The following is a 25,499-nucleotide window of genomic DNA, read 5'->3' on the forward strand; positions in this document are numbered from 1 at the left end:
AGTGGAACTAAAGGTTGGATTAAACTTGAAGGGCACGTGATCGTTGTCATCAATGAGGCGACCAATCACATAAAGCTGTTACGTCATCACAACTCCGGGCAGCCGCTCTGGAGAAGCTGCACCGGCTGAGCTAGCTGGCTACTCGCGAAACGCTCTCGCGGTACTTAAAAACCATATGACACAGTCACGTGCCTGCAGGGCCAGCTGAAGTCGGACAAAAATACTAACCGGAATGCACTGCTTTAAGTCAGCCGCCGATCGGTCTGCGCAGCGCCGCATGAAGTCGAACATACCTAACTTTACTGAATATCATGTGACTGATGGAAGTAGTCCAGCATCTTGAAATTTCACCGGAAAATGTTTGCCAGTAACTTACTGTAGATTTAAATTTATGTTATTTAGTGGCAACAGTTTGTTCAAAGTTAAATGAACATTAAATATTAACAAGTCTTTATCTTTACAGAATAAAACTAACGTAACAGCCTCGTGCAAAGCATTCTGGGAAACAAAATCTGAAGGAAAAAGACAAAAAAAGATTCTGGTTCCCAGAAAGCATTGCCGTTTTTGTAGACAGCACAGCAATACTCGCACTCACTCAGTTGGTTAGACTGTCACAAATACTCGCTGCATATTTCTTAAATCGCATTCTTTCGTGATTTGCTAATCGCAACATTTCACATTGTGATTGTGGTTTGATTTCGATTAATTGACCAGCCCTAGTAAGGACCGTCACATTTCCGGCTGACGTCATAGGTATTTAGGCCAATCACAACGTAGAGATTAGCCTGCCAATCAGGGATAGTGCTTTTCAAGTCAATAAGTTTTGTACGAAATCAATGCGTTTAAGGAAAGCAGTATATCTGGAGATACAAAAATGTACGGTATGTGGAAAATAATGTTTTTTTGTAACCATAAAACATGCAAACACATTGTATTATACCAAATACACAAAATTACATAGGTGCACTTTAACAATTACTGCAAAATTTCACTCGGCAGCTCAAATTCTAAGTCATTAAAAGTGACTATAAGTTATTATAATCTTACAGCTGTTAAAGAGACAATTTTGTATGTCTTAATAAATTTAGTAAAAGAAGGTACAGATTGCTGCTTTAAACTGTCAAAATTGTGGGAATCAAAAGATCACTTTTTGTGATTTATACAACATAGAAAGCTTTGTTTTGCTGGTATAGCAAGCTGGCCTAGCTGTGTTTTGGTCACTTTTTATAGGGTGACCATACGTGCCATTCTTTCCGGACGCATCCCGTCCAGGATTTTGTGTTCGTCTCCCGGAAGTCGTATTTGTCGACCGCATGCGTCAGAGGATTATTGTTATTATTACAGAAAAGCAACCGTTACATTTTAAGGTAAGAATGAAAGTACGATTGTATATCTTATGTTTTTAACTGAATGGCGTATGCGGTCAACAAATACGACTTCCGGAAGACGCACCGAAATCCTGGACGGGATGCGTCCGGGAAGAATGGCACGTATGGTCACCCTACTTTTTAAGCTGGTCTGGCTGTGTGTTGGTCACTTTTTTAGCTGGTCTGGCTGTGTGTTGGTCACTTTTTCAGCTGGTCTGGCTGTGTTTTGGTCACTTTTTAAGCTGGTCTGGCTGTGTTTTGGTCACTTTTTAAGATGGTCTGGCTGTGTTGGTCACTTTTTAAGCTGGTCTGGCTGTGTTTTGGTCACTTTTTTAGCTGGTCTGGCTGTGTGTTGGTCACTTTTTAAGCTGGTCTGGCTGTGTTTTGGTCACTTTTTAAGATGGTCTGGCTGTGTTGGTCACTTTTTAAGCTGGGCTGGCTGTGATTTGGTCACTTTTTTAGCTGGTCTGGCTGTGTGTTGGTCACTTTTTAAGCAGGTTTGGCTGTGTTTTGGTCACTTTTTAAGCTGGCCTGGCTGTGTTTTGGTCAGTTTTTAAGATGGTCTGGCTGTGTTGGTCACTTTTTAAGCTGGTCTGGCTGTGTTTAGGTCACTTTTTAAGCTGGTCTGGCTGTGTTTTGGTCACTTTATCAGCTGGTCTGGCTGTGTTTTGGTCACTTTATCAGCTGGTCTGGCTGTGTTTTGGTCACTTTTTAAGCTGGTCTGGCTGTGTTTTGGTCACTTTTTAAGCAGGTCTGGCTGTGTTTTGGTCACTTTTTAAGCAGGTCTGGCTGTGTTTTGATCACTTTTTAAGATGGTCTGGCTGTGTTTTGGTCACCTTTTCAGCTGGTCTGGCTGTGTTTTGGTCACTTTTTAAGCTGGTCTGGCTGTGTGTTGGTCACTTTTTAAGCTGGTCTGGCTGTGTGTTGGTCACTTTTTAAGCTGGTCTGGCTGTGTGTTGGTCACTTTTTAAGCTGGTCTGGCTGTGTGTTGGTCACTTTTTAAGCTGGTCTGGCTGTGTGTTGGTCACTTTTTCAGCTGTTCTGGCTGTGTTTTGATCACTTTTTAAGCAGGTCTGGCTGTGTTTTGGTCACTTTTTAAGATGGTCTGGCTGTGTTTTGGTCACCTTTTCAGCTGGTCTGGCTGTGTTTTGGTCACTTTTTAAGCTGGTCTGGCTGTGTGTTGGTCACTTTTTAAGCTGGTCTGGCTGTGTGTTGGTCACCTTTTAAGCTGGTCTGGCTGTGTTTTGGTCACTTTTTTAGCTGGTCTGGCTGTGTGTTGGTCACTTTTTAAGCTAGTCTGGCTGTGTGTTGGTCACTTTTTAAGCTGATCTGGCTGTGTGTTGGTCACTTTTTAAGCTGGTCTGGCTGTGTTTTGGTCACCTTTTCAGCTGGTCTGGCTGTGTTTTGGTCACCTTTTCAGCTGTTCTGGCTGTGTTTTGGTCATCTTTTCAACTGGTCTGGCTGTGTTTTGGTCACTTTTTAAGCTGGTCTGGCTGTGTGTTGGTCACTTTTTAAGCTGGTCTGGCTGTGTGTTGGTCACTTTTTAAGCTGGTCTGGCTGTGTTTTGGTCACTTTTTAAGCTGGTCTGGCTGTGTTTTGGTCACTTTTTCAGCTGGTCTGGCTGTGTTTTGGTCACTTTTTTAGCTGGTCTGGCTGTGTGTTGGTCACTTTTTAAGCTGGTCTGGCTGTGTGTTGGTCACTTTTTAAGCTAGTCTGGCTGTGTGTTGGTCACTTTTTAAGCTGGTCTGGCTGTGTGTTGGTCACTTTTTATGCTGGTCTGGCTGTGTGTTGGTCACTTTTTCAGCTGGTCTGGCTGTGTTTTGGTCACTTTTTAAGCTGATCTGGCTGTGTTTTGGTCACTTTTTAAGCTGGTCTGGCTGTGTTTTGGTCACCTTTTCAGCTGGTCTGGCTGTGTTTTGGTCACTTTTTAAGCTGGTCTGGCTGTGTGTTGGTCACTTTTTAAGCTAGTCTGGCTGTGTGTTGGTCACTTTTTAAGCTGGTCTGGCTGTGTGTTGGTCACTTTTTATGCTGGTCTGGCTGTGTGTTGGTCACTTTTTCAGCTGGTCTGGCTGTGTTTTGGTCACTTTTTAAGCTGATCTGGCTGTGTGTTGGTCACTTTTTAAGCTGGTCTGGCTGTGTTTTGGTCACCTTTTCAGCTGGTCTGGCTGTGTTTTGGTCACCTTTTCAGCTGTTCTGGCTGTGTTTTGGTCATCTTTTCAACTGGTCTGGCTGTGTTTTGGTCACTTTTTAAGCTGGTCTGGCTGTGTGTTGGTCACTTTTTAAGCTGGTCTGGCTGTGTGTTGGTCACTTTTTAAGCTGGTCTGGCTGTGTTTTGGTCACTTTTTAAGCTGGTCTGGCTGTGTTTTGGTCACTTTTTCAGCTGGTCTGGCTGTGTTTTGGTCACTTTTTTAGCTGGTCTGGCTGTGTGTTGGTCACTTTTTAAGCTGGTCTGGCTGTGTGTTGGTCACTTTTTAAGCTAGTCTGGCTGTGTGTTGGTCACTTTTTAAGCTGGTCTGGCTGTGTGTTGGTCACTTTTTAAGCTGGTCTGGCTGTGTGTTGGTCACTTTTTCAGCTGGTCTGGCTGTGTTTTGGTCACTTTTTAAGCTGATCTGGCTGTGTTTTGGTCACTTTTTAAGCTGGTCTGGCTGTGTTTTGGTCACTTTTTCAGCTGGTCTGGCTGTGTTTTGGTCACTTTTTCAGCTGGTCTGGCTGTGTTTTGGTCACTTTTTAAGCTGATCTGGCTGTGTTTTGGTCACTTTTTAAGTTGGTCTGGCTGTGTTTTGGTCACCTTTTCAGCTGGTCTGGCTGTGTTTTGGTAACTTTTTAGCTGGTCTGGCTGTGTGTTGGTCACCTTTTCAGCTGGTCTGGCTGTGTTTTGGTCACCTTTTCAGCTGGTCTGGTTGTGTGTTGGTCACTTTTTAAGTTGGTCTGGCTGTGTTTTGGTCACTTTTTCAGCTGGTCTGGCTGTGTTTTGGTCACTTTTTCAGCTGGTCTGGCTGTGTGTTGATCACTTTTAAGCTGGTCTGGCTGTGTTTTGGTCACTTTTTCAGCTGGTCTGGCTGTGTTTTGGTCACTTTTTCAGCTGGTCTGGCTGTGTTTTGGTCACTTTTTAAGCTTGTCTGGCTGTGTGTTGGTCACTTTTTTAGCTGGTCTGGCTGTGTTTTGGTCACTTTTTAGCTGGTCTGGCTGTGTGTTGGTCACCTTTTAAGCTGGTCTGGCTGTGTGTTGGTCACTTTTTAAGCTGGTCTGGCTGTGTGTTGGTCACTTTTTAAGCTGGTCTGGCTGTGTTTTGGTCACTTTTTAAGCTGGTCTGGCTGTGTTTTGGTCACTTTTTAAGATGGTCTGGCTGTGTGTTGGTCACTTTTTAAGCTGGTCTGGCTGTGTTTTGGTCACTTTTTAAGCTGGTCTGGCTGTGTTTTGGTCACTTTTTCAGCTGGTCTGGCTGTGTTTTGGTCACTTTTTTAGCTGGTCTGGCTGTGTGTTGGTCACTTTTTAAGCTAGTCTGGCTGTGTGTTGGTCACTTTTTAAGCTGGTCTGGCTGTGTGTTGGTCACTTTTTAAGCTGGTCTGGCTGTGTTTTGGTCACTTTTTAAGCTGATCTGACTGTGTTTTGGTCACTTTTTAAGCTGGTCTGGCTGTGTTTTGGTCACTTTTTCAGCTGGTCTGGCTGTGTTTTGGTCACTTTTTCAGCTGGTCTGGCTGTGTTTTGGTCACTTTTTAAGCTGATCTGGCTGTGTTTTGGTCACTTTTTAAGTTGGTCTGGCTGTGTTTTGGTCACCTTTTCAGCTGGTCTGGCTGTGTTTTGGTCACTTTTTAGCTGGTCTGGCTGTGTGTTGGTCACCTTTTCAGCTGGTCTGGCTGTGTTTTGGTCACCTTTTCAGCTGGTCTGGCTGTGTGTTGATCACTTTTAAGCTGGTCTAGCTGTGTTTTGGTCACTTTTTAAGTTGGTCTGGCTGTGTTTTGGTCACTTTTTCAGCTGGTCTGGCTGTGTGTTGATCACTTTTAAGCTGGTCTAGCTGTGTTTTGGTCACTTTTTCAGCTGGTCTAGATGTGTTTTGGTCACTTTTTCAGCTGGTCTGGCTGTGTTTTGGTCACTTTTTAAGCTTGTCTGGCTGTGTGTTGGTCACTTTTTTAGCTGGTCTGGCTGTGTGTTGGTCACCTTTTAAGCTGGTCTGGCTGTGTTTTGGTCACCTTTTCAGCTGGTCTGGTTGTGTGTTGGTCACTTTTTTCAGCTGGTCTGGCTGTGTGTTGGTCACTTTTTAAGCTGGTCTGGCTGTGTTTTGGTCACTTTTTCAGCTGGTCTGGCTGTTTTTGGTCACTTTTAAAGCTGGTCTAGCTGTTTTTTTTTGGTCACTTTTTAAGCTGCCTAACTGGAAGAATAGCTGACTCACCAGCTTGATAGGCTTAACCAGCTACTGCCACCTTAAACCAGCTAAATGCTGGTTTTAGCTGGATTTTTCAGTAGGGATATGTGATGGAAAGCTATTAGTCAGGTCGGCTTGATAAACATGCTTTAAATGAGTGCCTTTGATCTCAGCTCAGTATCAAAGAAAAAAATCAGCTCATATATCAACTGATAATAAATTCATTATACTGTATAATATGAGCTACTTCGCCCACAAATGATGTCTGGCTTTAAAGAAATCCAATTACTATCTCTTTGTTTCATAAAAATTATGCTGAAACTAAACATGTTCTGAATATTACTATCGGTCTCGCAGAGAAATTAATACTTCTCTTTATGCATCTCCAGCAGTTGTTAATCCAACAAGAACTTTCTGCCATATATAGCAACCTGCAGAGGAGCTAATTATGGCAGCCAAATATATAGCAACAATTTAAAGGCATTACTGATCCTCGCTTGGGTAATAACAAAGAAGATGTATTTAAGTGGGCTGTGCTGAGTCTAAATCAGATCTCTCACAGCTTAAAGGGATATAAGTTTAGACCAAGCTTCAAGTGAATTACAGTAGATACTGTAACCTATTTATGGTCACCTGACTCAACAATGCCAGATTGATTTTCGCTTATTAAATCACACTTGACAATTTTTGGTGATTTCTTTGCAGCTAAGCTCCCAAACCAATTGTTAGTTTATCTCACTCAATTTAACATTTCAATTGATTACTGAAATAGATGTTTTGCAGTCTGAGGTCTCATCAAAAGCAAAGACACACGGAAATGAAGAATGCAAGGTTTGTCCTTGAAGACAATAATCAGCATGGCCAAGCGTAAATACGAATCTTTAGTATTTTCTGTGTTTGCTATGCCTCTCATACATATATCAAATTGGAAAATGCAAATTGGAGCTACATGGAGAAAACCCATAAACACAAAAAGAGCAAGATAACAAAAATCCAAAAGTGCAGCTTATCACGAACTTCACACTATATAGTAGGAGGTGAATATGATTTGACAAATCGGTTTTCTCAAATGGTTCAAGCTGAATGAATTTTTCAGGTTTTATATTGTATAACAAATCTGTCCACTCCAAAAGAATTGAAAATGGTGGCTCAGAATGCACAGGGGTAAAAGTTAAAAGTAATAAAGTCATGTACTGTTAAGCAGCCTTTAGCATAACCCAAGACAATGAGAGACACAAGCTAAAAAACTTTTTTATCCTTTAAGTAATGCATGATGGATATCTTAATGCATTGTGTCAGCAGTCAGCAATGCTCAATGGGACGTGACCTGATATTTAAAGAATATTTAATCTCATGCTGTACCTGATGCTTACACTTAACATTATGTTTTGCTTGGTGCTCAGCAATAACTTCATCTGGCTTGTACCTTGTGATGTTGTCAGTCGTTTAGTGAAAACACACATAAAAATGGCATTACCGAGTGAGCACATAAAGATCAGCTCAATGAGGACAGTAAAATGAAGTTCAATGGCAGAGGTGCTATTCCTGCCCATAATTGTCTAATGCATTAATAATGTCTTTTTTAATACAGCAGCTGTTGAATGGTTCAGTTCAAATCTCTAAATTCTCTTTCCCTCCTTTTCTGTCTTTGATGTTTTAGGAATGAGGATTAAAAGCTTACCGCAGAAAGAAATTGTGCCCTCAGCATAATTTCTAAAATCAAACCTGAGAACTAAACCCTCAGAACATGTTTCAACCTTTACAGGTCAGATCCCTTTCTGATAAAATATATCTACAGACATGCTTAAATAAATGAGTTTTATTATGAAATCATGTCGAACACAACCTGGTCTCACGAATTTCCGCTTTATAGTCACGGAATATTTTGCTCATTTGTCCGTGTCATTGTTACGGATCTCCGCATTTTTCTGTGTCCGTACCACACACTTTCTTTTGTGTCAGTTTCACATATTGGTTACTCAATTGTTTTCTTACCATTGTCGCTTGGGTTTGGGGTTAGAACGACTTTCTGTTACATAAAATGACATCCTAGCCCAAACTCAACTCTAACCCTTACGTCAGGCAACCATTGCTTAAAAATCTGGAAAAAAAAGTATAAACCAATAGTTTAAGGGACATCCTAACCCAAACCCCAAATCAAACCCTAAACCCAACCGACAATGGTTAAAAAATAGGAAAAACAATTGAGTAACCAATACGTGAAACTGACACGGAAAAGAAAGTCTGTGGTACGGACACTGAAAAATGCGGAGATCCATGAGAATGACACGGATAAATTAGCAAAATATTCCGTGACTATACCACGGAACTTTGTGAAATCATGATGGTCGAACATTAAAATGGTTGTTTAGAGCAGTGCTTCCCAATCCTGATCCTCAAGGACCCCCTTCCAAAAGTTTTAGATGTTTCCTTATTTAAAACAACTGATTCAACTAATTAGCCACCTTCCAAACTGGTAAACATGTCTCCCTAACAAGCTGATGAGTTAAATGTAAATGAATGAAATAGGTTGGTTCTCTCCTTATCATGCCTAATCCATTTAAAGGCTTCTCCCATCTCTCACTATTTATATTCCTCTTGTATCCAGTGGTCCTGGTCAAATTTTGCCTTTTGTAGTCTGTATTACAGTTCATTGGCTCTCTGTTCCCTAAGTCACACCGATAAAGACTAAACTTAATTAATCAGACAAAGACAGAAGGTTAAATCTAAAGCAAATTGTGAACCTTAATCAGTTTTTAACTGATAACACCCCTGGATACCCGAGCTGGTATCTGGGGATCACGGTTACACGCTGCAGTTTCTCTGGGGAGAGAGAGAGAGAGAGAGAGCTCAAATTTGGGTCTCCACACTACATTACGGAGCCACTGCATGTCTTTCCACATTAGCAGCATGAAACCCATTTTTCCATAACCGTCCCTTTTTGTGCTTGTGTTGGTGGTTTGCAAAACTTTGGAGATAGCAAAATTGTGTCACTTTGTGCGAGCTATATAAAACAAATAAGCAAAAATCAGCAAAAAAGATTTCAGTTTTTTAGCAGATTCAAGCCGTACAAACCAGCAGACTCGGCTGCAACACACATATGCCCACACATGACAGTCTCGACCCACGTGGGGCAATTCAGCCAAATGACGGACTCAACGTGTCCAAAAAAACAAAATGAATATTTTACTTTCACAAGCAAACTACCTTTGTGTCGTACTTCACGCTTGTCTGAGCAAATACATTATGTTCCTGTCTGGGCCAGTTCAGATTACAGCTCTGGTGACAAGTGGCCATATAACTCTCTCTTCAACAACCTCTAGGATGCACCCTGTAATAAAGATGAGCTGCTCTTCCACTTAACACAGATGTGACGGAGTGATCATGCAAAAATAATAAAGTACATTCTAAAAAAATGCTGGGTTATTTTGGGTCAAAAGGGGATGAACCCTGTAATTTAACCTATGCTGGGTTGTTTTAACCATTGTTGGGTCAAATATACAAATTTTCCCAATGGCTTTTTTAGACTTTTAGACTGTGTATAGGCCAACAGTGTGGTAATATTATACACTGAATAAATGCCTTCAACAAAGGACAAAAAGCGATTTCCACACGCAGAGGACAAGAAATGAACAGAAAGCAGATCTTACCTCATAATGTGCTACTCTCTGTGATTCTGAGATGAGCTGAGCGCTGCACACTTTGCAGTAACTGTCTGTGAAAAGGCCCTGGTCCACCTGTGTTGACTTCATCTGGACCAAAACAAGAAAGATGACTTTAACATTGAATATATTAGGTGACATAACACTGCTCACTATACATTTAGGTAAGTTTGATAATTGTGATACATCAGAAATGCAGCAGCATATACCACTGAATTGCTATTTTAGACATGCATCACTGTCATAAACATGTGTCATATCCATTATTCATGACAACATGTTGTTTCTGTCACTTGGATTTTTTCAGCACAGCGCATTTAAAACCTGTACCAGCATCAGGACTTGACGTGACTTTTATTTGAGCCATATTACAATACAGAAGCGGGTTACAAACTGCAATGGTTGTAGAGCATTAAAAAGAAATCTTCACATTGTGAAACATATTTAAAAATCCAGTGGAAAGCAATAAAACAAATACTTTTTCGCAATGTTACCTTTAAACTTCTTCAATACCGTGTGCGTTGCGGATGATAAGTGAACAAATCTAAAGCTCAAGAGCTTACAATTCATACATTAGTTATTTGACAGTTGCCGCTGGATACAGGTAAAAAGTAATAAAGAGATTAAGGAACGGTAGGAAACCTTTGGCAATAACATTCAAAACTTTTCTTCTAAGGGAAAGAGGTGCTGCTTTTAGACTATAGAGGCTTTAAATTCGCCAAACATTATTTACGTAGCTATTTTTGTAAACCTTAGTGGTGTGCGTGCCGTGAAGAAACTGATCACTCTTTAGTTCTACAGTACTTTGCAAAAAACTGTTTATCTCAGGCCATCCATCCAACACAACATAGGAAAACATAATACAAATACAAAATTTTAACCCACTCTCCTAAGTAAACTCCTTAGCTCTTTTAAAAGGTCACATTCTTTCTAATTCATTTGATTTAAACTTTAGTTAGTGTGTAATGTATGTTGCTATGATAGCATGAATAATACCTTTAAAATGATAAAGCTCAACATTCACTGCCAGGCGATATATTTTCTTTAACAGAATTCGCCTTTCAAAGCCTACAGCGAACGGCCGGTTTGGACTACTCTACTTCCTGCTTTAATGATGTCACTAGAACAGGTTTTTGACTAAACACGTCAGTCGCCAGCTAAGCTAGCGGCAAGCTAAGCTGCTATCGAATCTCAACCCACTAAACAAACTACTCAATCAGAATTTGTTATGTATTTCTGAAGGAGGGACTTCGTAGAATAAGGAAGACATCAGCTCGTTTTGAGGATAGTGAAAACAGCGCTATACAGATAAGTAAATTGTGTGAAAAATACCGCCGTTTTTTTACATGTGAAACATGAACACATAAGAACGGGACCTTTAATTGTAAAGTGAAAGTGACGTGATTGTTCAGTATGGTAGCCCATACTCGAAATGTGACCCGGGCCGGAGCAGTGGGCAGCTGAGGTCCTTTGCCCGACTCTCTAACTATTAGGCCATGACTGCCTACAAGCCTGTTGTCAGAAGTGTCAGAAATTAAACAAACATTCCTACAGCCATCATGTTGCAGTTTCTCCATTCATGTTTCTTTCAGTTTCTCTTCTGTCTCTGTGTTTGATCAGCTTTGAAGCTCAAAACAAAATATTCCCACCAGATAATAGCATGCCGAATGTTTTTTTTGTTTTTTTTGCATCTATTTTGCTGGTTTCTCCTTTGTACTCTTGGCAGTCCTTTGTATTTTTTATTTTTTTTGCACCACAGCTTGTATCTGAAGCCAGATTAAGACACGAGGATATTCACTGTTTCCAGTGTGCTCCGATGTGCAAATGCTAATGACTTTGCAACTTGCCTAAGACCGAATAAATAAACATACTGAACAGTTTCTAAATAAAGCTGAAGATATTCATTCATGCATGAATAGGAGGTGTACGGCCATTATCATATTTAAATCATTCAAATGTAATTATTATAATCTTTCATTCATCAATTAACTTATCTTTATCCCAGTCGCTAATCTAAATGATGCTTTCTAAATTTGCATCAGATTTAAAGTGTCAGTCAGGTATATTTTTCCACTTCTCCTCTTGGAACAGTTTTCTTTTTTTATTATTCATTTTCCGATTCTGACATTACACTATTGTCAAAAATCGATGCTATGTAATACTCTTTCATTGAAAGAGCTGCTCATCTGACCTGTGATGCATTTACAACAAAATACATCCGAATTCCTCATCTTTCGGCTTTTTTATGTTCGTGTCCTCAGCTCACCCATATTAAAACAGAATTTGATCATCAGTGAAGGCAAATTTATCCAGAAAAGTCTGCACTGTCTGAAGTTGCTCTGGGCAACAGACAGGCGCTGCAATGGCTTAAGCTAGCAGAGATGAGAACAAAGACTATAAAAGATAACCCTGAGTGCAGCACAACAGAGAAGCAGAGGGAGCGAATACAAGGGGGAAAGAAAAATAAATGGATGGGGAGGTCTCTCTCTCTCTCTCTCTCTCTCTCTCTCTCTCTCTCTGAACCTGTGCATAAATTCAACAAAACAAAATAGGCAAAATGCTATCACTGGAGCCCAAGCAACAATAGCTTTGACAAACACACACACAGCTACATCTAAAAACAAATGCATTATTAATCTGTCTGAGGACTGCTTAGAAGAGAAAGATGGGTTGACTAAAGCTTGAGAAATTCTCTCCTACTCTCATTCAGAGAAATTTACTTTTTTATTAACTGTCCCTTGCATAATTTATCTATTCTAAAGACAAAGTATTTGATAACAATGTACTTTGCTTGTGAAACAACTTTTCTATACAGTACAACATCCAATGCAAATGGAAAAAATAGTACACCGATCCAAAATGTTATGGTTTAATGAGTTTTGATCCAATCAAATCCTTATGGCTGCAATCAAGTCCGATCTCCGTATTTCGTTTCACTGGGAAATAACATTCAAGAAGTATCTTAATGCATTTGTGTGGTGTCTGTATCCAAATCAGCATCCAACTGCTTCAGAGTGTGAAATATATACTGCGCTAAACAAATCAGAGTAAGCAGATTTACGTGCTCATCACTTAAACTCTTCCTAACCACCACATCCCACAAACATGCACCGACTGCAGCTTTGTTCTTGTTGAACCTGAGAGGACAGAAATATGATTTTGAGTAGATGTGCATAAGCGTCCACAGTGAGGGGCGTGCACGTGGGATGCAGCAGAGGTTCAGGGAGGGCAGTGCGGTGGGCGGCCTTGACAAATGTTCAGGCTGTCACAGGTGTGCTGTAATCAGTTATGGGAGTTACTGAGCTGGGCAGCAGCTGCTTCAAGGTCTTCCTCTCTCCCTTTAGCTGGAGAAAGTCCTGACACTGCAGACTCACTTTAAAGCCCTTTCACTTTTTCTTGAAACATCAAGATATACATGATAGCTAAATTCAACACTAGGTGGCAAGCTGACAATTCTAAGGGCAATTTCCCGGAGAGGGTTTAGATTAATCCAGTACTAGGCCTTAGTTATATTAGGACATTTAAGTAGTTTTTACAAATATACCTTAAAAAAAACAATACTGGTGTGCATTTTGAGACAAAATAATGGCACAGATACAGTATATGTTAAAGCTCACGTAACACACGCTGTTTCTGCATTTCTGATATTAATCTTTAGTACCTATAGAGTAGTATGACATCCTTTATATCTCTGAAGAGTCTTTAGTTTAATCAGATTTATAAAAGAAAGATTAGCTTTACCGAATCTTTCCCATAACGTACGAAAATATGAAGAAGGAGGAGTTATATCGCGGGAGGAGCGAGTACGAGTCATGCAACACTATACAACACTGTTTTAACTTCTGATTTACTACATGTTCGTGTCATTTATATAATATACACGCGCCGATTTCCAACATAAGACAGAAGTCTTACTTACCGCGTCGTGTAACTCGTCATGACCCATTTGGGAAAATCCAGCGTATCAAACACACACGCAAAACTCAGCTGCTTCCCCGGATAATAAACTATATCCATTGTTTTCATAAGGCTGGATGTCTTCTCCTTACATCCAAAAACACACTTCTTCTTTCGTGCCATTGTTGACTTTTGAAATTAAACAAAGCTGAGTGGCGTGATAAGCTGTTAGCAAGCTCTAGCGTCTCCCGCTGATTGACGGGTGGGCGGGGTTTTCCGGGGGAAGTTTTCCGGGGGAAGCCCATATAAAGAAGTGATACGTATCGAAAACCCCTGCACTCGGCACAGAAATACTCTGTAACACGTCCAACTGCTGTTTTGACACTTTGCCTACGTAGCATGAGGAAACAACTCTATAACTGTGTTAATAAGTCAAAATGCTTGAAATACCATTAAACCCCCCCTTTAAGATGTGTAAGGGGAAGACGTTTTCAAGTAAAGGCACCTCAAACATACATTTTAGTCTGGGACTTGTATAAGCCCTGTCTGGGAAACCGCCCCCTAGTGTTTACATCCAAGATCCAAAATGTTTTAAAATAAAATTTCACCCCAAAATGAAAATTAGCCCATATTTTACTGAAACACAGACAAAATGTTGTTGATTACAACGTTGTTAATCTAAATATTGTTGATATTGCAAGTTAAAATTAAGTTAAAAGCAATTTCCAATTCATTAATTATATCGTTTCAATGAATTGACTAATCCTTTTTCAATTATATGTTCACAAATCAGACTGATCTGGTTATCATATTGTCGTTTATTAGACGTTTCATCGGACGCACGCGCGCTGCCACAGTTACGTGCCTTTCCCAAAGTTTACTTCCAGTTTGTGTTTGTTTATCCATCTGGCTAGTGGCTAGACTGACCTCTGGAACAAATACCTTGTCGAAAACTAAACGGTTTTGGTTTCCTAGGGCAGATGGCAAGCATTGATCACCAGTGTGTTAAGAGAGGTTTGGCAGCCACGCAAGAATCTGTAGCTAACATTGTATAACATTGTATATTAAAGAGCACCTATTACATTGCTAAAAACAACATTATTTTGTGCATTTGGTATAATACAATGTGTTCATGTGGTTTATGGTTCAAAAATCACATTATTTACTGTACATTATTGTTGCTCCATTATTCCCTGTCTTCCTGAAATGCTCTGATTTTCTACAAATCGTTCTGAAAAGCGATGTGTCCTCCAATTGGCCAGCTTGGCCTGAATACCTCTGATGTCAGCTGAAAATGTGACGCTCCTTACAATGTTTAAAAGATTAGCTTACAATGCAATCCTGACAGGAGTTAATATTAAGGGTGTCACAATTTCGATTTTAAGTCGAAATCGATCAAAATTAAAGGTTCTCTAAGTGAATTCACGCGTTTTAGACCATAAAACATTTTTTGTTACATACAGCAAACATCTCCTCACTATCTGCTTGCTTCCTGTCCGCTGATCAAAATGTAAAAAAACGCAATCTCTGTAGACAGCCCAGCCTCTACAAACTGCAATAATAACAAACTGGCCAAACCTGCACCAGAAACCATAACAAAGTGTTCTAACCAATAAACGCCAAGAAGTATTTGGGGGTTGGGTTTGGGCGCGTTCATGAAAGCACGGAAGGGAGGGGGAGGAGTTAACTATGCTCAGTTTGTTTGAAAACACATTTCAAAAATCAACACACAGATTCGCTTAGAGAACCTTTAAGTCACAACCTCGAACTTCGAATAAAAAAAATGGAATCGCTGATGCTGCCATGCCCCCAAATCATGTCCGTAGATTTTGTAGTGTAAACGCGCATGTGGTTGAATTGTGTTCGAACAGCCACAGAAGACCGCCTTCTCTCCGCCCATTTATCTAATCTGAGGTACTGAACACAATGTTTTGTTGGAAAGTTGGAAATTAATTTGCGTCATCGTTAACTTTGGGATTTACCTTTGCATATCGTTTACACATAATACACACTTTCAAACCAAATGATGTGTAAAATCATGAAGTGGATAATTGGTGTTCTTTAGACTTTTTACACCTTAACGTTAGGTTAGTGTAGTAGTTGATACGCTTTAGCTATGATTTGAACTTAGGTAATAGACTCTGTTATTGATTCTTTGTGGAAGTTTACTGGAAGTAAAGTTTGTGCCACAAAAAACATTTGTTTATGTTGTTGCTGCTAAAACCATCTATAATCCGGTGATTACAATCATGGTGATTAACAGCTCACTGGAGGGAAGGATTATAATAACGCTTTAAATTTGGGCCTGTTAGAAGCGTATGTTTCTAATCCTTGCTGGTGTTGAGAACATGCATGAACACACATCAGCAGAGTTGCTGAGTAATGGCTAGTTGAGCTCATTAACATTCTGAAACAACACAAAGAAAAGAAATGAGACAGAGGGTCTGTGTGACTTCTGCATCAATATTACCGTAGAAAGCAGGCAGTCGAAGCAAAGCAGTTCTCCTGGAACAACAGTAAGGGTTGATTACCTTGAAATGAAAATGTGTAATGAAATGAAGAATGATATAGTCATCACTGTATTCATACATTGTGACTGATGAGCTATTCATCACTTTTAATTGCCAGTATGGATGTTAATAAACTGATGCAGGATGCTGTTTGTTGAATTGCTTTGGGAACTCCAAAACAGCTGTTGTACTTGTCAAGACTGTGCCTTAAAATTTTGAGTTTAAAGGACAAGTTCGGTATTTTACACTTAAAGCCCTGTTTTCAGAATGTTTATGATGAAATAGAACGGTTTTGACTGAAATTTGGACATTTGATGCTGGCCCGAGAATTTTCGGGTGTTTGTTCTATCACCTCCCACCTCTATAATGGCGGTATAGGTGCACTGAAACAATCCTTCCTAACATGCATTAAACTTTCGCTTACAAAGACGTGAAACTCACCGAGTGGTCAGGGGTGTTCACTGGTATGCTCACACAAAAATCGCTGCAAAATACGCATTCCAACAGGTTTTATCGTAGTTTTTGTCCAACTCCATTGACTTGTATTAGATGTACAGTGAGGTACGGTATTACTCCGTGCCGGGAACGTTGTTTGTATTCTTGCAATTGGCAAAGGTGGATTATCCCCACCATCTGGGCAGGAGTGTCTATTATTCAAGCTCTCAACGGAAGAATGTACGGGTGTGAGGCGTTTGGAAAAATAGGTCAACAAGTTTACAACTAATGCTAAAACACCTGTTTGAAAGCATCTTTTGCAGCGTTTTTTGTGTGAGCATATTAGTAAACACCCCTGACCACTCGGTGAGTTTCACGTCTTTGTAAACGAAAGTTTAATGCATTTTAGGAGGGACTGTTCCTGTGCACCTATACACCCATTGTAGAGGTGGGAGGTGAAACAACAAACACCCGAAAATTCTCAGGGCAGCCGCATATGTTGAAATTTCAGTCAAATCTATTTCATCATAAACAATCTGAAAACAGGGCTTTAAGTGTAAAGTACCGAACTTTTCCTTTAAGGCAACCAGGTAACTTACATTTTTCAAGTTAAACCAACATCTTTACAGTGTTTTATTACTATTATTATTATTATTATAAAAATTTTTGTTTTAACTAAAACCTGTTGAATAAAACCATATATCTATGCACCAAACGGAAAAAAGCTTGTTGTGACAAAGTGACACATTGAGATTGAAAATGCACCCAAATGGAAACACGTAAATTTCGCAAAGACTCCAAATCATCGAAAAAAAAGGTTTTACACTTGGGTGAGGTGGTTTTCAGGGAATTCAAAAAAGGAATACCTCTCAAAACTGCAATAGTCACCTAATATGCGTAAAATTATAATTTTTTTAATATGGCCCAGTATGTTTGTTTGGAGTACAAGACAGAAGAGGTTTATTCGACTTCATGCAGCGTCGCAAGAAACGACAAGCGCACAACATCAAATAAAGTAAAAACATTTCGAGAGTCGACTGCTCTCTGCTTTCGAATCATTCTCGTTGCATTTTGTTGTCTTTTACAGGTCGACCTGACATTTAGAACTATTTTGACATTAAGAAAATAATGCAAAAGTTTTGCGCATATCTTTAATGGAAACCAGGCTTAAAGGAAGAGTCTACTCATTTTCAATATTAAAATATGTTATTACCTTAACTAAGAACTGTTGATACATCCCTCTATCATCTGTGTGCGTGCACGTAAGCGCTGGAGCGCGCTGCGACGCTTCGATAGCATTTAGCTAAGCCCCATTCATTCAATTCTACCATTTAGAGATAAAGTTAGAAGTGACCAAACACATCAACGTTTTTCCTATTTAAGACGAGTAGTTAAACGTAGCGTTTTTCTAAGCGAATTTAAAAGAGGAACTATATTTTATGGCGTAAAAGCACTTTTGGGAGTACTTCGACTCGTCTGAAAAGTCCACTCCCCTTCTCACTGTTATAATGGGAGAGGGAGGGTGTTACTGCGCCGAGTCGAAGTACTCCCAAAAGTGCTTTTACGCCATAAAATATAGTTCCTCTTTTAAATCCGCTTAGAAAAGCGCTACGTTTTATTTTGTACCACCAAACTTGCTCGTATAACTACTCGTCTTAAATAGGAAAAACGTTGAGGTAATAACATATTTTAATATTGAAAATGAGTAGACTATTCCTTTAAGAGATGTACCCTATTTTCCGGACTATAAGTCACACTTTTTTTCATAGTTTGGCTGGTCCTGCGACTTCTAGTCACGTGTGACTTGTAAGTCAGTATGAATTAATTTTGACATATAAGAACCAAGAGACAACATTGCCGTCTACAGCCGCAAGAGTCCGCTATATGCTGCTCCTGTATTTATGTAATTTAATGGATTCAGTGATGTGGATTGACGAGCCTGCGGACTTGATGCTCGTTGGCTTGTTCTGTTCATTTAGCCTATTCAGCCTTCCAGGTATGTTTTGTATGCTATTGTGTATCGTGTAAAATAATGTAATACATTACATTAAATGTATTACATTAATGTACAGACATCTATTCAGCCTGCTGTTCTGTGTGCTATTGTTTAGTTGAATAACTTTCCAAATTAAATGTCTGTTCTTCGGCTTGGATTTTGTGAAATAATTTTCTAAATAAATGCGACGTGTAGCCCATTGCAAATTATATATGTTTTTTCATCTTCATGACGCATTTTTGATTTATGCAACTTATACACCGGAGCGACTTATAGTCTGGAAAATACGGTATACACAAGGAGACTTCTCACTTTTCCTAATCATTTTAAAAGCAAACGGAAACACATTATGAGATCAGGATTAAGCTGGAATTACGATATCAAAGAAATTTGCAGCACTTCGCTAAAGTTCAATTCAGTGCATTCCCGAAATAGGTCATTTGTACTCATCTGCTTGCCTGTTCTTATCTGCTAAACTCTCTAATGTGCTGTTATATATAGTTGTTTAGTTTCCTTGGCATGGAGACAAAACACCATTGTATAATAATTCTCCTGGAGTGCTTATGGATAATTCAGAGTTTGAGCACCCCATGAGCAGATATAATGAGGGAAAATTATGCTTCTTAACATCTCACTAGCGTGACATTTCCAGCAACAGTATGTCAAACACCAGACGGGTCCTCTCCTGACCCCCCAAATGCCCACCTCTTGGTTTTTACAGTGACTGAGAGGATTTTCTTACACAGCAGATGCCCCGTGTGCACAAGAACAAAGTCCCTCTCTTTGCTGAAGTCATGAATTTTGGATGCTCTTGGACATGGGCTGTTATGTGGATGTAGTACAAAAAGTTTTTCCACCAATTTTCAGAGTACAATGGTGTTATGTGTCCCAGGATGGAAAACATCTGCTGTCGTGTGCAGAGGAGCAAGGAGAAGTGATAAAATGCATTGTAGTGTGATAAAGAAATTGGCAACCAACAGGAGCGTCGTGTCCCTTATAGCTAATAATACTAATTTGTCATAGTGAAATAATAGTGATGGAGTAAATTATGTCATAAAGTAGGTAACAGTCCATTCACTCCAATAACAATAACTGTATTAACTTCCACATAATTATTATTTTAAGTATGCTTGGAGGGGCAGGTGCTCAAAGTATAAAAAGGGCACATGGACCATCCCTTGCTGACACACATACCATAATGGATGCAAATAAAAAAGCAAAACAGAATAAAAAAGACCATTTTAAGTAAAAAAAATCTTTATTTTCTTTGCAAATAAAGTGAGACAGGAAAATCTATATGGACAGGGTTGTGTGTGTGTCTAGACATTATGCAGTTTTGTGATAATGATTATATATTGCATTGTGACTATAAGATATTATTAAGTTAAGGCTATTGTGGATTTTTGTCATATTTAAAATATAATTCTATACTAATCCTGTTCTGCATTTAATCTTTTATTTAATGATTTGAATAATAAAAACAGCAATTATGGAGTATAATTCAGAGGATTAGAAAATCAGTATGGGCCTGTTTACTAGTGTTCTAAAAACTATTTTTATGGCACCCTAGGATTTTTAATTAAAACTGTTGGAGAATTACGCCAATGGCTTGCATTTATTGGTGGGACGCATACCAGCTTACAAACAAACAATTGGACGCCAGTCTCATTAATATGCGGATCAGCATTCACGAGGTGCTTTGCATTGACTGTTCATGGATAAAAATGGGCATGAACTGGGTGGGATGAAGCTGATTCATGCACCCACACTTGTAGATAATCTGTAATTTATAAAGGGAACAATGCTTACAGGTGTGCGTACGCATGGTTTTTTAAATCTGAATATTTTTTTGCGTTCACCATTTTTGGCTTTTGGGTGCACGTAATTTTTTGTAAGGATCCTATGCGCATTTTTATAAATGAGACCCCAGAAATGTTGAAGCCTGTGAATCTTTTCTATCCACAAACAGCAAGAATGAAGCGAGTGAAGATGCAACATTGTTTATGCTGTGTGTAGAAGTTTGGCTGCTGTAGCTAACGTTACTTGCATCCAACGTTCTAGTTACACACAGCAATATGAACAAAAGCTGTGCATGCTTTCTTCACGTCATTCTTATGAAATAATAAAAGCATACCACTTCACTTAAAGGAATTGTCTACTCATTTTCAATATTAAAATATGTTATTACCTTAACTAAGAATTGTTGATACATCCCTCTATCATCTGTGTGCGTGCACGTAAGCGCTGGAACGCGCTGCGACGCTTCGATAGCATTTAGCTTAGCCCCATTCATTCAATGGTACCAATCAGAGATAAAGTTAGAAGTGACCAAACACATCAATGTTTTTCCTATTTAAGAAGAGTAGTTATAAGAGCAAGTTTGGTGGTACAAAATAAAACGTAGCGCTTTTCTAAGCGGATTTAAAACAGGAACTATATTTTATGGCGTAATAGCACTTTTGGGAGTACTTCGACTCGGCGCAGTAACACCCTCCCTCTCCCATTATGAGAGGGAGAAGGGGAGCGGACTTTATATAGTTAGCAATGGGGACGAGCCCGCCTATGCCGAGTCAAGACCGAGTCTTTGAAGGGTCGAGATCGAGTCGAAGGAACAAGTCCAAGACGAGTCAGAGAAAGCAGAAACCGGTCTCGAGTACTACATCACTAAGTCTTTACTCTTTACCCATACGCATTGTCATTTATGTTTATCATGTCTTGTACATAGAACATCTTGCGGCTCAAACATATGTGGATTATTCCCTCTGGATGCCTGAAGTTTTCAAAACAATTCCCCACATGTAAAACGGAGGATTTGAAACTAGTTTACTATGAAAAACTGTTATCCAATCAAAGCAGTGCACATTTACTTCCAAGTCTTCTATGACTATGATTATTAATTCATTTATAATCTAGTATGTGTTCATTTTGTCATGGTTTCTTCAAAATTAAGTTTTATGTGAGTGTTTTAAATAAAAATATTTTATTTTCATCATGACGCATACGCCCCGCCCCTTTGATTGCCACGCCCCCGGCCCGGCCCACCTGCCAAACCCTACCACCTTAACTAACAAATTTTGTGTGGGAAACCCTGCATTTAGGAGTCTTTTTTTGCCCCAGTTCTCCAGGCGTTTTACTTAATTTACTCAAATTTGGTGCTCTCTAACCTAACCCGCATAAATTGCCTATTTTGCTCTCCACGAAACAGCACAATAAACATTTATAGCATTAAAAACCATATTGTCAAAAAGCGCAATGTGTCTACTTTCAGGCGTAATTTAAATTTATTGATAGCACAAAATGGTTAAAGAATTATAGTAAAATTGAGCATGGTAGAATGTGTCAGCGACGACTTAATATATTAAAGGGTTTTCATTTTTCATTTTTAACACCAATATACAGTTTGACACAAACAATGTCAGTCACATATAACACAAATACACAGGCTCCAGGATCTGGGCAAAGACATACAACCAAATTCATTTACAAAAAAAATTATTAATTTGCATTATGCAATAGTGTAGCATCTCTGTCTAACTTACCCAGCATATAAAATAGAAAAACCACACCAATGCTGTACTGTGGAAAATACAAATCCCTTCTTTTTCTAACTCTCTCGCTCTATCACCTAAACAATGTATCAGCCAAAAGCTAGAGAAAATGTCAGGGTATGTGCCTATTTTGAATAAATTTTACACAAATCATGTCATCCAATTGTTCATTTTTCATTTTGTTACTGCAGTCCACTTTAAGTTTAGGTGCCCACAATCCATTTACTCGCTCTAGGACAAAAACTGACCTTGAACACCACCACTGGTTATGCAGTATGCTGTTTAATTCAAAGCTAATTTAAAGCAGCATGCCAATTAAGAATATGCCAACACCACATGACAAACTAGAATAGGCGTTTTGCATCTAATATATTATTAATTAATTTATCTTACAAATGAGAAAATTCATTTTCCAAATCACACTAAAACCCTCAATGACTCAGATCCATTACAACCAGCGAAGGGCTCTTCCAACAATGAGCAACACTTCATTGTGAACAATAAATATTAAATATAAGAAATGTATTTTTGACTTATTTTTTACAATTATTGTATTAAATATACATCTATCATACTATTTTCAGTAATAAGAACATGTATTAATTTAGCATAAAACAAGAACTGTTGCTGGTAGTCTAAAGCTCTGCTACTTTATTCTTGTGAGCAGAAATATAGAGAGCAATGGAGAAAGATAATATCATGTCCCTGAGCTTTAGCAAGCCATTTTCCTCTCCATAAGCTTTTCCAGAATCGTGGGTTTTGAGTCTCCCAGAGGATAAACAGTATTGAAGAAGCACTGGGCTGTCACTTCTGGCTCAGAAGCCCTGACATACGAATAATAATGCTTGTTATTGAAAGACCAGCATTTTGAGCAAGTATGTCTCAAAGAGATCAACTGTTGTTAACAAATCCATCCTAAATTATGCATCATGACTCTTCTGAAATCTCAAACGTTTGCATTTTATCACAAAATAAGAAAAGTCTGAAGTTTAAGGCAGTGCATGTGAATAGGACAGTCCAATAAGATGAACCTTAGAAAATGCACTTGTACTGTATGACAGATCTTACAAGGCTGAGATTCACCAATGCACAGGATTGTGTGTTTTTTAAAAGCATCCAACCAGAGGTAATTTTGAGCTTATAAGTGACTTTACACTAACAGGGCCACCTGGTGGTGCACAAATACCATTTCTCAGAATAAACCAACCACCCAATGCGTTGCAATTTCACTGCTCCAATACTGCAAAAAGATATTAAGGTTATATTTTCACAGAATTGTTTTTTCATTATGTAAAATATGCATTTCACAAAAATGTTACTTTAGCCGTGTTTTCCCAGACTGGGTAACAAATGTCTTATTTTTGAAAGCATGAGGCGAGGCATGAATGTTAAAACCTGTGCATGGAAACATAATTCAGTTGAAAGTTGTTTTATCAATGAAAAACACACTGGAAGGGGGCAGTGATAATGAATGCAGTAAATTGTGGTATTTTAACACTGTTTTCCACTGTGTAGTGAGACGTCAGGGAATTTTAATTTGTTAACACATAATAACAGAAATCAAAGATGAGTCTCTCCTCTCTGCACAGGAAAAGCAGTAGCAAGAAAACATCAATAATTCATATTCACACTCTCTCCTAACAACTGTCTATCCGGCTAGAAAGTACAGTTACGGATGTCAACAAATAAAAAAGCATCTTAAGTGCAACTTGCCTGTCACCATGCATATATATATTGTTGTTTCTATCTGACCAACGCTATATAATAATTAAATTATTTATTATACTCAAATAGACAAGTTCATGGAGATGTCTACCTTTAAAAAAAACAAAAACATTTGTCTGTTGACCAAGTACAGCAATTTAAGAGTTAAACCAGAGGGAAACATTTTGTTACAAAGAGATATCTGCTTTAGTGTCACGTATTTGCACTCAGAGGAATATGAAAGAGAATATTAATGCTAACATTGTTCTGCATGATGATGATAAAAGCACCTAAGCAGTCTCACTTTCTAAAAAAACATCATACCTATCTGAATAATGTCTTTATAAAAAGATCTCACACAAGTTCAAAAAATGTTTAAGAAGTGTACATTTATAGACTGCTGTAAAGCAAAACCTGTGAAAAACAAGATAATTCTGCACCACAACATGACTCAAATTACTTAAAATAGTCTTTCTCTATATAAAATCTTAAAACTGCCCATGTATCTAAATCATTTGCTATTTCAGTTATAGTACAGTATCTACTATTCCAGCACCATAAAATATTGCTGGAATGCCAGTTTCAACTTGCCACTTACAAACCCCTGTCAGCAAATTACACAGACCACAACAGGTGAAAACAAAGATCAAAGCGTGCTTGACTGAAAATTGACACTGTTCGCATCAGCAGCGTTCTGAAGATTATACAAGGATACATAATTTATCATTTCCAGTGAATTAAACAGCTGTCAGGTCGAAGCAAACCGAGAACAACCTGTCAAGACACACGAAGCCTGCAACGAGCCATTTCAGGGTCATTCGCGTCTCGCCACAACAAAGATCGCATAGGGAACACGTTGCACAGATTTGGATGCAAGCGTTTCTGTACATCTAGTTTCTGCTGTTGTTGCACTACTGTGTAAACATCACACCACGCGCCACACATTGTTTTCATCATGCGCGAGCTAAAACTGACCACGCTGCGCAGCGTCGTGAAAACGAAATAATGTCATTCTTACAGTACGAGATGTCCAGTTCAGTAATGTTGCTTGCAAAGTGCATCAGATACAATGAAAAGAATGGTTAGTTTTTTAGCAGCGTGCATGCATTAAAATACTCTCGCCGTTAGATACAGGCGCAGACTTTCACTTAATTTTTAAAACATACCTGTAACTCCACGCTGTAGCCCTGGCAAAGGTGCGTCGGATACACTGTCAACTGGTGTTGCACTTGGAGGGAGAAGGTATAATCCATTGACTATATGATGTAGACGCGTGTGTAGAATAGAGGATGCTCGTGTACATCTGCCTGCGGTCCTTTAGTTCAATTGCTGAGCGATCTCCGCCCCGCTCTCATTCATTGGCTGCATAACTCGAGTAGTTTTCTGCAGTATGCTTTGAAAAATAAAGGTTCCTAAAGGTTCTTTGTCGGACTGTATGGTGCCATACAGATCCACTGAACCTTTCTGTTGCACAAAAGGGAAAGGGGTACCACAGAAAATAAAGGGTAAAAATAAAATGTTTCTAAAGGTTCTTTGGAGGAACCAAAAAAAAGAGTTCCTCCATGGTAGGGGTTTTGGAACACACTTGGGTCGCACAGTTGGATAAGGTGAGTAGCGCAATGACGTGCAAGCTGCATGACAAGTCAAATTGTTTTAATGTGTACCATAAAGTACTTTGATATTGCAATTATACTTATTTGAAATAAGTTATTAAATTCATACAATGACCAGAAAGCATCACTGCAACCCTTTCAGATTTACATGCTGGAATATTACTAAGAAAGCAGTGCACAAGTTAGGAAGACCAAGGTGAAAATGACACCCTGAAATGAATTTGATTAAGTCGTAAGGACACCCTCATGAGTGCTTCACTTTAAATAATACAAAACAACCTGGCATTTTTATTCAAATAAATTCCCTTTTATATTAGATAGCTTATATTTCTTTTTATCAAACTGTTCTATATTCCATATAATAACCTAATCAGCATTTCTGGCATGTTTAATGCCTTTCCATG

At 38.9% G+C, this 25,499-nt stretch overlaps 1 protein-coding gene across 1 annotated transcript in view; it reads right to left on the reverse strand.

The window, feature by feature from the left end:
* zmat4a (zinc finger, matrin-type 4a) overlaps nucleotides 1-24,890 on the reverse strand; it is a 103,345-nt gene extending 78,455 nt beyond the window's left edge. Inside the window, exons 1-2 of the mRNA XM_055199207.2 lie at nucleotides 24,649-24,890; nucleotides 9,381-9,482 (exon numbers count right to left, since the gene is read on the reverse strand). Of these exons, the coding sequence (XP_055055182.1) occupies nucleotides 9,381-9,482; nucleotides 24,649-24,735 (189 nt within the window). The 5' untranslated portion in view covers nucleotides 24,736-24,890. The remainder of the gene's footprint in view (nucleotides 1-9,380; nucleotides 9,483-24,648) is intronic.
* Nucleotides 24,891-25,499: the final 609 nt, after the last annotated feature.

Source organism: Misgurnus anguillicaudatus, chromosome 22 (genome assembly GCF_027580225.2).
Source record: "Misgurnus anguillicaudatus chromosome 22, ASM2758022v2, whole genome shotgun sequence".
In the NCBI taxonomy this organism is placed as follows: domain Eukaryota; kingdom Metazoa; phylum Chordata; class Actinopteri; order Cypriniformes; family Cobitidae; genus Misgurnus; species Misgurnus anguillicaudatus.